This window comes from Uloborus diversus, chromosome 4 (genome assembly GCF_026930045.1).
Source record: "Uloborus diversus isolate 005 chromosome 4, Udiv.v.3.1, whole genome shotgun sequence".
Classification (NCBI taxonomy): Eukaryota; Metazoa; Arthropoda; class Arachnida; order Araneae; family Uloboridae; genus Uloborus; species Uloborus diversus.
The window spans coordinates 29,070,579-29,083,358 of record NC_072734.1 but is presented as its reverse complement, the minus strand read 5'-3'; the positions used below and the strand labels follow the sequence as shown (position 1 = coordinate 29,083,358).

The window sequence follows — 12,780 nt, the reverse complement described above, 5'->3', positions numbered from 1 at the left end:
TAATAATGCTTTGAAATGTTTTTTTTTCAGAAGTATTAATTAGGATCAATTAAATTTGTTTTAGATCGCCTTTTTGAAAAACTTATTGTGCATTTTTTGAATTTAATCAAAGGAATTCTTCTGTGCCAGGAATATAAGCCAACAAAAATTATGGAAGGTAAGAAAAAAAATGTTCAAGCAAATCTAACAGCTGTCCCCCCACCCCCACCCTCTTTAAAACTTTTTTTATTTTTAATCTCAAATCCTTAAAAGTCTGATTTTTAAAATTCTAATCAGTTTTTTCCTGACTTCCTTAAAAAACAATCCCTATTCTTAATTATCCCTTTCTTTTCCAAAACTATTTGTTTGCTACTATGCTTAATTTCAATTCTTTTATAGAAAACCGAATTAATGCTTACAATGATATCAATAAGGCTTGTAATGACCAAGAAAGGGAATTTCTATTTTTTAAAATACATACATACAGTCAACATTCATAAGAACAACCTCCCATAACTGCGACATTTTCATTATATTGACCAGTTCATGACTTTGCATTTGCTATTCTATAGATGCAATGATATTTTAACATCAGTAGAAAGACTAAATTAAATCATTCATTTCAATGTAACATTCAAATTGAATTTCAACCTATTTATAATTCTCAAGACTGCATATTCAAAAAAATTAATATGTAACAATTTTATGTTTCTAAAGGTAAAACATTTTTATTGAAAGGAGTTATTTGATGATGAAATTGTCAAAGAATTGATGAAAACTAACTGTGTACGAACGATAAACATGAAGAAAAAGTTTTTAGAAGAAGACAAATAAATAAATAAATAAATAAGTAAATAAAAAAATAAAAACAAAAAAGCAGAGAGCTTCTATAATATCTAAACAAGAGGGGAACTTAATATTTTGAAAAAAAGTTCTCAACCAAAGCAGAAACAAACTCTATATTAAAAAATAGATTCTGTCAGTTATTTTTAGTGTAATATTTCAAAATTATAAGTTATTTTTCATAGTACAGTTGAGCCAATCATTATTTGAGATTAAAGAACAAAATACAATGGTTTGGTGCATTGAAAATTTATTAAATTAAACAATATTTTGTAATTGCAGTTATTTATTTATTTTTTAAATTACTTCTTTCTCTCTTAAATTGAGACATAACTTTTATAAAATTGAGTATTTACTTCCTTTTACAAAAAAAGAAGTATTGTATTCGCGAAAAAATTCTCACTCAAAAATTGACCTTAATTTCCGTTTTGCTCAGCCCCGAATGAATGTTGAGTTTTTGTTTCGACTCAACCCCACATGGATAAGTGCCTAAGAAGATATGGACACGCGAAATATCCATTTTGATAATTCCCGAGTTAGTTACAACGAGTTTTCTTGTGACGTCAGTTTGTACGTATGTATGTATATGTGTAGGTATGTTGCATAACTCAAGAACTGTATGTCCTAGAAATTTGAAATTGGGTACATTGGGGGGGGGGACTCCTAGTGGGGTCTAATTGTGCACCTCCCCTTTTGGTTGCATTCGGGTGTTTCTAAGGGGATCTTTTGCCCTTTTTTGGGGGGAAATCATTGTTAATTTCGATGTTAACTCAAGTGGTGTTGCACTTTGGCAGACACTTGGTGATATATCGCCAGTTTTGTCGCCAACTTGGCAACAAAATTAGCAATATTTTTTTTTTTAAATCTTGTTTCAATTTGGCCACTGTTGGTGATAGTAAACTATTGAATCACATTAAAATTACCAATAATGGGAAGATGACATTAAATTGGAGTAAAAAGAAATCATGTGAGGCACACATCAGCTCGTTTTTTCAAGTCATGCCTCAAGAGGACTTGTATAAGGGCAATTCCATGAAACCAGAGACATCACACACGTTCACATGAGATAAAAAAAAAATGTATTTTTATAAAACTATGCAAAAAAAAAGGTTATAAACACATTTTTTGTGAGTTTTAGAGGCAAATTTTGACAATACTACTTAATACCCATGTGTCCTTGTATTAGCGGTTCTAAAAGTTAATCTTTTTTTTTTCACTTAAGAAATTAATTGGTCTGTCTACAATCTTATTTTTAATTGAAATTTAGCTGACGTAGGAAGAGTTTAGACCAACAAAGAAACTTTAAACTGTTATAATTGTCTTGTAACACTTTTTTTTAAAAACTAAACCTCAAATTAATGTAACATCAGTCCCAAAATTGTATAAAGGTTCGTATTGCTTAAACAAAAACAAACCCAAGTTTATAAAAAGTCATATTCCCCTCCTTTATGATGATATCTTTAATATTAATCTTTTAAATATTTAGAAACAGTTGATTTAAAGTATTTAGAACCTATTTAAAATATGTAACATCAGTTACTTTTCTTTTTTCGTAAATATACCTTAAACAAATTGCACAAATGGCATTGACTGCTGCAAAAAGACAAAAAAGGAGGCGAGATAAATTAAAAAAATTAAAGGACAAAATAAAGATTACAAAAAATAAAACAAAATAGAAGCCGTGGTTCAAAAATATCATGATATTTTTTGGAAATATCGAAAATATCTGATATTTATTCTGATATATATCGGATATTTTGAAACATATTTGATATTTTGATATGTGTCCGATATTTTCAATCGGTACAGATTAAAGTCTTTAAAATAGTAAATGCATCCTCAAATCACTCTTTCTTTTCTTATATTGTCATTACAATATTGAGACTTAAAAGTAAGGTTTCTTTCTTTATTTATATCTAATATTTCATTTAACATTTTTATCAATTTTAATGGAGTTAATTTAGCATTAGCTGTTTCACTCATTTTTCTTCTGTTATCTAGTTTTAAAAAGTTATATCATTCAGAAATAAAAAAATATGCATTGGATTAAAATTGTTACATTACTAATAATTTTATGAATAAAACATTTTTTTAAAAAGGATTATATTACTTTGTTATATTATTTAATGATGTATTAATAATAAAAACAAAGTACATAACTTTTTGTTTATTTTTAATAATAAATAAATAATTTATTAAAAATACTGTAGTTGAAAAAACAGATGTTGAAAATATAGTTTCAAAATAAATATCGGATATATATCGGCAAAGCCTTTTAGAAGCTAAAAAGAGTAGAGGAAAAAAGTAAATAAAACAATTTTTAAAAACTTAGCATAATTACCAAAGTTAGTTCAGAATAAATCTTAAAAGAGAAATTAGGTGAAGAAGTAGAATAAGAGTAAAAAATATTTAAAGTATTGAAGTAGCAGGTTTCAATTAGCAGCTGCATTGCCCCTCTTTAAAATAATGAAACCTTGGTAAAAGGTGTTAGTCATTCAAAGTGCTCCTTGACATATCTTCACAAAAGAAAATAGCAGCTGAAAAAATTTTTTTTACATGAAATTAGGCAAACGGATACTCCTAGTTCTCCATGTATTACATTTTAATAAAAATGCTACATCATTGATACAGAAATATTTCTAAATGTCACAGCTTCATGTAAATTTCAGAGCTATCACATCCGACTTGCAGTCATGTTATAAAGAGTTATATTTGAGTAATACTTTTTCTAATTCAGAAGCTGTAGCAGGTGTTTAGCAGCAACCCTTTTTACTTCTTTTTACAAAAAAGGAAGTATTGTATTCGCGAAAAAAATTTCATTCAAAAATCGACCTTAATTTCCATTTTGTTCACCCCTGAATGAATGTTGAGTTTTTTTTTTTTTTTTTTTGACTCGACCACAAAAGGATATACCTAGGAACACACAGACACCCTAAATATCCATTTTGACGATCCCCGAGTTAATTACAACTAGTTTTCTCGTGACGTCTGTATGTATGTGTGTATGTATGTCGCATAACTCAAGAACGGAATGTCCTAGAAAGTTTAAATTTGGTACGTAGACTCCTAGTAGGGTCTAGTTGTGTACCTCCCCCTTTTGGTTGCATTCAGATGTTCCTAAGGGGTCTTTTACACCTTTTTGGGGGAAATCATTGTTAATTTCAATGCTAACTCTAGTGGTGTTATAATTTGTCAAACACTTGGCGATATATCGCCAAGCTTTTGACCTCCAAGTCTTGTCGCCAACTTGGCAAAAAACTTGGCGATATTTTTTTTTTTTTAATTTTTAATCTGGTTTTAATTTGGCCAATTTTGTGACATTTAAAGAGTTAACAACTGAATCACATTAAAATTGTCAATAATGGGGAAATAAATCTGTGTAAAACGTTTTTTTTTTTTTGCTTTGGTTCACAAAAAACAAGGGGTGAAAATATTTAGTGTTTCCTTTCTTACTCCAAGAGGCTATTGTCATTAAATTGGCTTAAAAGAAAGTCATGTGATGCACACATCAGCTCGTTTACAGTAAAGAAAGGAATCACTTCCAGATGAACATGTTCCAAAATTGTTGGCTGCAACTGGAGAAGGGGTTTTTGAAGAATGACAAATAGTTGTGTCACGTAGAAGTGGAAATTGAAAACTGGGAGTATTTATTAATTGTCGAAATTTACGCAGAAAAACATTGGAAATAGCCTCACAATATGAATGAAATTTATTATTCACATGAGAAAGTAATAAAATATTTAGCGCACTATATATAGTAAATGCAAGAAAACTTTTTATTTCATGAAATGCATTAAAAATTTGGTTTGAAAACTTTAAAAAAAAAGTACTTTTCTTATAATTTAAATACATTTACATAATTTTGAACAAAATATATGCTAGTTTTATTTTTAAGGAGAAATAATTTATAATTGCAGCAATTTGTTGTAAATGTAACATCAGTCGCAAAATCTTCGTATCATCATTCATGGGTATCAAATAATTTTTATGCTTTCAATTTTTAAGTTTTTTCAATAAAACAAAGTGTTTTTATCAAATCTAAAATCTCTATTTTAAGGGGGCGAAATCTGTTTAGATTTTGTTATTAGTTTCAAGGGAATTTCAAACTATATATGTCACTTTTCTCAATGTGTCTCTTCTGTGTAACATTAGTCATGTTTTTTTCCCCTTAATTTCCTTAATATATATATAAAAAAAAAATCCTCAAGTCTGAAAACAAGTGTGGGAGTAATAATGTACCATACCATGATAGATCAATTTCAGAAGAAACAAAATTTAATTTTCAAGACTGCTGAATTTATAAGTTAAAAATCGAGTCAAATTGTAACGTCAGTTGCTACGGACTGACCCATTAGAGCAGAGGTTCCCAAACTTCAGACCTCCGGGGACCCCCTCCGGAAAATTATGACCCCCCACCGCAGAGCAAAAAAAAAAATGATTTTACACAGTTAAATATCTTTTTTTTCTAACATATTTTTATGTTTTTTTCCCCTTTAAATTTATTTGTTCAATGTTGCATTTTGCGTTATGGAAGTAAAATTCTATTTGAAATTCAATTAGGAACAAAAATGTTATCACCAAATTTCTACAAGTTTACTAATAAAAATTTTTTTTTGAAGTTAGTGAACAAAACACTGTTAGCCTAGTTTAAGTGTGTTAATTTTTCATATGAGTTGTATTTTTATGCTGTATTAGGATTTTAATTATTAACTATAATTTGAGCAAACCTACCCTGGCAGCGTCATAATGCTGTTTTTAGGATCTGCGTAGCCCTCACAATGCTGCATGCTTCAGTTTGCTTCAATTATAGGGAGCCACCACACTCTGGTCTATATCGTTTTATTTGAAGTATAATATTCCAGCTGTGAAAATGTGCCTCAATATTAGCATTTTGCTTAATATAATTTTTTAACAATATGAACTTCGTCAAGTACACAAAATTAATGTGTTAGTGTGTTATCTTCCAAGAGTTCCGAGGGAGAGGGGGGGGGGGGGTCTGAGTTCTGCATGTACTTAAACAAGAACTTTTTTATCCCACAAAAATGTATTTTCTGTATGAACTAAAATATCGTTACTCTTCCTTCAATCTCAGTTATATTTAAAGTTTTAACTGGATAGCGCCACGGACCCCCTGGCATGGACTCACATACCCCCGGGGGTTCGCAGACCACAGTCTGGGAAACTCTGCATTAGAGTGTTTTTAAATATGACTAAAAATAAATACAAAGAATTCTACATGTGTTATATAGAGACTGATTTTGTTAGGGAGACCGTTATTCTAATAATAAACGCTGACTGTGTATAGTTTTCAATTTAATGTAGAAAATTCTCCATGTTTTAAAATGCTGGAATTAAATTGGATCTCTGCTGCTTCAGATTATTTTAATAGCCACCTCTGGTTTTGTGATTAAAATAGCGATGTATTTTTAGGTTTTGCAAATTTTGCTATTTATTCATCTAAATTTCCAAGCAATGAAAATGTTATTTCTGTGTTTCTATTTCCTTATATAAAGTACAAAAAACTGCCATATTGTACCACGGTTACTTACTATGTTTTACCAGGATAATATTTTTACTCCTAAAAATTCAGATTGAGGTCCTCTTTTTTATTTTTTGCCAACTTCTGCCCCCCCCCCCCCCATTTTTTTTTTCTTTCCCTGATTGAAAATCAGTTGCAAGCATTGTTTAAGACTTTTCTCTAAATTAAGAAGTAAATGCAGGTTTTATGCTGAGAAAATTGTTATGCTTTAAAAGTGTTATATCTACCTGTCTATGTATGTATATTTGCATATTATTTTTAGTTATTTGTTTATTTTATTTTATTTACTTGTTCATTCTTTTTTTTTTTAGATACAAAAAAATCCTTTAACATTGGAAAGCCCATAAAATTAAAATGGAGTTTTTTACCTATCCTGTTCTTACCGAAATCTGTCAACAACTCTTAGCAAGGTATTTTTTACTGTCGGAAGATGATATTGCAAGTTGGGAGAGCAGCCCAGAAGAATTTGGTAATAACTATTATTATCCGTATTGTATAAGCTATTTTTTTTTTTTCAAAACAACTATGCAATACTTTAGTATCAATCATAATATTACTGCATTAAATGTTCTGTTAAATACTTGCAAATATATATATGCTCTATGTGTGTATTTATTTTTTCTTTAAACATGCTTAAAAGGATTTACTTTTGATTTTAAAAGTTAAGTATTAACCTTGTGAAATAGGGGGGGGGGGGTGAGGTAATTACAAAATACTTTTTTTTTTTTTTGCTTTTGAATTGGTTTTCTAACAATTTATTTCTACTTTGCTTGCTTTGTTTACATGCTCTTTTACTTGGTGCAGAAAAGTGAAATGAAATCGTTTGATAAAAGCATTTTATCTGCTTGAAAACCTTTCGTAAAACCTTTACACTCCAACCTTCTTTCTTGGAATAATAAAAGGGGCTGGCTCCTCTTTCTATTTATTTGTTTTCTATTGTGTTATGTTGGCAAAATAGCAGCAATTTTTCAAAGGAAGGCAAAGAGGGCTCATTTATCTAATTCATGTGCTATTTTTAGATAAATTAATTCCTATTGAAAGTACTATATGTATCATTTATATATAGGGAAATTATGTTTTTTTTTTTTTTTTTTTTGAATTTTACTGCTGTAATCTTTTGTTATATTGCTCTTCTTGGGAGACAACAGAAAAGCACAATGTATCCAAGGTCATAAAAAGTAAAGATTCAATTGATGTGAAAACTAATGACCTGTGCACTTACAGAAAGATTAGTTTATCCTCATTATTAAAACCATTTTCTTAATAAAAACAAAAAGAGATCAGATTACCAATTTTTCTTTCAAAAAAAATGTAATAAAGTTAAATGTATCTATTGTTTTATTTATATTTTTAACAAATATAACTTTTTTCTGTGATGTCAAATGTGAAGCAACTTTTTTTTTTTTTTAGAAATATTTTTGTTTGGGATACAGATAGGAAAAGTGCAATGTATTCAAATGAGCAGTATAACAAATGGTTACTGTAATATTACTTCAGTTTGATTAGGGAATGAAAAATGAGATGTGTTGAGGCAAATATTCAATTATTCTTTTTAACAGCATCTGATGAAGGTGGAGAATCATGGAAGTTTAGTTTAAGAGTAAAGTTATAATTTTATTAAATTAATATTTTTATTTTTGATTAAGAAGTAGCCCGCTGACATACAAAACTAAAAATAGGTATGTTACATCAAAACTATATAAGTTTTTTTGAAAAAATATCCTGTGTATTTAGGTTTTGTTGCAATCTTTTTGTTGTACTTTGATTTTTGTAGTAACTGTTTTATTGATTATGTATTTATTTTTATAGTAAAGTAAAATGTTTGTTTTTGACATTCATACCTGAAAACATTAGACCCAGAGACACATAATTTGACAACGATTTTCTGTGTTAGTATAATTGAATAATAATCCTGAAATTTTTGAATTTGGGACAAAATCTTGGCAGGAATATGAGGAGACCTTTTCCCTGGATTTGTCATTAGAAACACATGTAGCTTTCGCCTAACTTTTGCATTGTAGGCCCATATTTTTGATAAATTAATTTTAAAACGTTCATTCAAAAAAAAAAAAAAAAATACTTTGGGAATTTTACTTTTTACTGCACAGACATCAAACGCACCAAAGAACTTCTTTTGGTGGGGAAAAAATCTAATATAAAATATGATGTTCAAATAACTTTTAGAAATCAAGCAATTTTTTACATTTTTAGTGAACTTACAAAGTTGGCAAGTTTAAAACTTGATTCTTATAAAATTCTGACATTTTTTAGTACCAAATTTGTTAAGAATTGCCAAATGGTCACTAATGCTAGAAGATATTAAACTATTAGAATATTTAATAATGTGCCCACTATCTGCAACACCCAAGGTGTTATTCATAATAAGATGTATGATTGTTTAATCAATTAGCAGGGTTTAAGTTGAGTTTAAAAATTCTTAGCAAAAAAGAAGAAATTGGGAAAAATCCTTTGCAAAATGCTAAAAGTCAACCTTAACATCATTGAAGAAATAAATGCACAATAGGTAATACTTTTTTAAAAATTTGAAACGAAATATACTTAGTATTGAGGGATAATTTTTTTTTTATTTTTATTTTTATTTTTTTTCAATCTCAATAATGCATTTATTGAAGGGGACATAATGCCCATTAAGATGAAATATTGTTGAACGTAATAGCAGTTTATACATGTTAGCTAAGATTTATAAATAAGATTAAGTTCAATATCGCCATGCTTGCTTCCTCTCTCGGATTGTGTACCTTTTCTTCCCCTTCTTTTTCTTATTATATTAGAGCAAAAAAGCGAAAAATGCTTTGTTCCATTGTTCCATTTTCGCAATTTGAATAGTATTTTCACATTTTGCGAAAAATGCAACCGTTGCGGAAACCCTGTCAATTAGTCAATTTTGTGTTTAAAGTTTTCCCCCCTTCTTTGAGAAACTTTTTTATAAAGAAAAAATAGAATGTAAAAGATGTCCACAAGAATATTGAGCTTGTATTTATTCGCAACACATATTGTAAATAAATATACAATCTCTATTCTTGTGGATTTTTCTATATATTTTTGCAGTTTTAAAACTTAATTGCTTTCCAACTTTGCTTTTGTTTCAGCCATGTACAGAAGTGTTATTCTTGTCCTTATTTCATGAATTCCGAGATTTGGTTAACGCCTCTCATTGTGGAAATGATAAAAGGCATTCAATGCAATAGTGCAAGAGATTTTTTGAGCATTTTGAAAAAAGAAGCTGGTAAGAACTTTAAAATTTACTGGACTAAGTTATTTTTTTATATTGCCCTGTAATTGTGTCATGTGTTTAAGTACTCAAGATCCTCATCAAGCTATATTGTGCTGGACAAAATTTAATTGATAATTTTTGGAAATGGTATTGGTATAGGAAACATAGACACATATATACAAATATATTCTGTTTTATTTATATATATTAGGACCATCTTTACTAATAATAAAGCTGAAAAAGTCAGGATCTCTGGATATCTGTCTCTCTGGACGTCTGTGTCTCTAGATGTGTTATGCGTATAGCGCCTAGACCATTCGACTGATTTTCATGAAATTTGGCACAAAATTAGTTCGTAGCATAGGGGTGAGCACTTCGAAGCGATTTTTTGAAAATTTGGTTTTGTTCTTTTTCTATTTCAATTTTAAGAACATTTAATGAGCAAATTATCATTACATGGACGAGCAAATTATCACAACATGGATGAGTAAATTATCATAACGTGGGAGAGCAAAGTAACATAGCCATATTGGACGAGAAATTCATCATCCATTATTTGTAAATATACAGGCAAACCAAATGACCTTTTAATTTTCTACTATGGGCAAAAGCCGGTATGAGTACCCGCTTTTCTTTATAAAATCAAAAAAAGATCAGATTACCAATTTTCCTTTTAAAAAAGTAATAAAGTTAAATATTAATTTGATAACTAATATTAAATTAATTTGTTAACCCCAAATTGGGGACAGAATAAGTAGGGGGAAGGCTATCTTTCTAAAGAACTTCTTTGAGTAAATGGCTCGCATTTGTGCTTTAGATAGGTAAAAACTCCCATCTGACATCTTTATGTAAGTTAGACAATTTGTTACAATAAACACTTAATCTGCTTGTTTATCAAAACAACGATTGTTACAGCAATATTAGAGATCAAGACCTGAGTTTCTCCTTCTGAGGGAGGCACCTGAGCTGTCTTCGATACATTACTGCACTTGGAATTTCAGTTTTGCCCAGAGTACTCAAAGCCAAACGAGTGCTTGAGGTTTCTATGTATGCATAATCTTACAATATGTTGATTTCCTGCATCCTGAAAATCCACCGACTGGAACCAGATTTCAACTTGTGTCTTTGGACGTTAGAGGCCTACGTCTAACCACTGTATTAGCGAATACATGTGCCTTAACGTGCATCTTTTTTTTCCTACTTTTATTGTAATTTAAAGAAATCTGAATTCTGTGTAGTCCGTAGTTTTACGTATTTGTTCACTTTTTAATCTTTTTTCTATAGTTTATAATGCTGTTGGACTAGCTGCTTTTGATCTGTATGATGAAGTAGATTTTGATAACTGGTTTACCAATGTCCTTATACCTGAATTAAAAGTTCCTGATACGGGGTAAATATTTGAATAGTTTTCATAATTTATTATCAAAAATCCCTAGATATGCTTTTTCATATGATTTTAAACCATGATATTTCAGTGCAGAAATATTAAGAAAGAACTGTAAATCATTCTATAAAAAAAAACCTTTGATAAATAATTTCATTCCTTTTTTTCTTTTTTGCATTAAAAATCGAGTTTCTTACAACTTCAAAACATATGCATGCAAATCTTGTTGCTATTTGTGTTTTTTTTACATTTCTTTGAGCTTTTAAAATAATTAGAATGTATTATACATGTTTCATGAAGGCCTTAAACATTATAATCATAAGAAAAGATTTAATTTTTTTTCCTAGCATTAACAATGCAGATTTATCAATGAAGTTTTGAACTATTAGCAGCAGTAAAAATTAATTAGTAGTAGTAATAACAATTAAATTCTGATGTCATCTTTGTAGAAAGTCCTTTGAAAAGTTTTCCACTATAAGGTCAAACTTGTTTATAGTGAGCCTTCATTAAAAAAAAAAAAAAAAAAAAAAAAAAAAAAAAAAACGGATTTACTTGGTTGATATGGGGTGTTTATGACCCAAAAATTTTGGGCTAACACATTCAAAAACTTTAAAATTATTTGAAAAAAAAAGTTATATAATGTTTTTGTAATGATTTCAATGATTTTTGTTTGCCTATTTGAAGAGCTTGCTTTTATGGGGGGTAAAGGGGATCAAGCTTCTTCATAGTTTAAGAAAATTTCACTTTTTCTTAAGAAAATTTTGCTGAGTCCACTGGTATAGTGTTAAGTCTATGGAAGCATAACTCTTTTTTAAGAAGCTAAACCTGATTTAATAAAAAAAAGTCATAGTTTTTACAAGTTAAATCCTTGTACAACTCTGCTACAATAAAGAAAAAAATTAATGTTACAAATTTTGCTCAGCCCCCCCCCCCCCCCCTCTAATTTTGTTGTTAATATTTGCAAGAGAGTCTTAAAAGTCATGAAGCTTTAAAACGGGGGGGGGGGGGGGGGGGGGGGGGGGTATGCATACCAATTCCAGAAACTACAGCTGATTTTTTTTTTTTTTTTTGTGCTCTCTAAATTTGTGCGATCTTTGCCTCTAAAAATTCTGTGATTTTTGTTATTAACAATTTGTTGTAAAAAAAAAGAAAATGTTCTCCTTTCCCCCTATTTTTTATATGACATTTTTCTGCTCATACGTTAAAATTTGAAATCTTTTTCTGTCCATAGGCATAAATAAACATCTGAAATACCTATTTTTGCTGAAATTGTAAAATCTAAAAATATGTATATCTACCTTTTTTATTGTGGGGGAACCATGTTAATCATATAAACTCAGATTTATTTTTTATAAAATAAACTTTTTTTTTCAGTTACTATATTATAAGAAGAAGAGTCATATGGCTGATAGGTCAATGGGTAGGAGTGAAAATGTCTCCAGAAATGAGACCTCTTCTCTATGAGATAATAATTCAGCTGTTAAATAATGAAGAGAATCTTGTAGTCCGCTTGGCTGCTGCTAATGCTCTCAAAGTTGATATCCTTTTTGTTATTTATGTATCACTTATTATAACATATAACTTGAATCTGCATGATGTGTGAAGTTTTATATTGTCAAAACTGATACTCCTTACTTGTCGACCTTTTCTTTTATGTCAATCATATGCAAGTTATTTGCAAGAAAAGTCGATATTCGTAATGTTTAATAAAGGGTGTTGCACCTGTAGTGGGCCTGCGTCCAGGAGACCCCATAGCACCTACAGCCTTGAAATTTTGTACAAAATTACTTAGAGTCCAGG

At 29.4% G+C, this 12,780-nt stretch overlaps 1 protein-coding gene across 1 annotated transcript in view; it reads left to right on the top strand.

Annotated features, from left to right (window-relative positions):
- The window catches only part of LOC129219986 (importin-11-like), a 45,154-nt gene extending 32,571 nt beyond the window's left edge, over positions 1-12,583 (top strand). Inside the window, 8 exon segments of the mRNA XM_054854309.1 lie at positions 65-171; positions 6,673-6,699; positions 6,701-6,830; positions 7,921-7,961; positions 9,472-9,522; positions 9,524-9,608; positions 10,881-10,986; positions 12,355-12,583. Of these exon segments, the coding sequence (XP_054710284.1) occupies positions 65-171; positions 6,673-6,699; positions 6,701-6,830; positions 7,921-7,961; positions 9,472-9,522; positions 9,524-9,608; positions 10,881-10,986; positions 12,355-12,583 (776 nt within the window).
- The last annotated feature ends 197 nt before the right edge of the window (positions 12,584-12,780 follow it).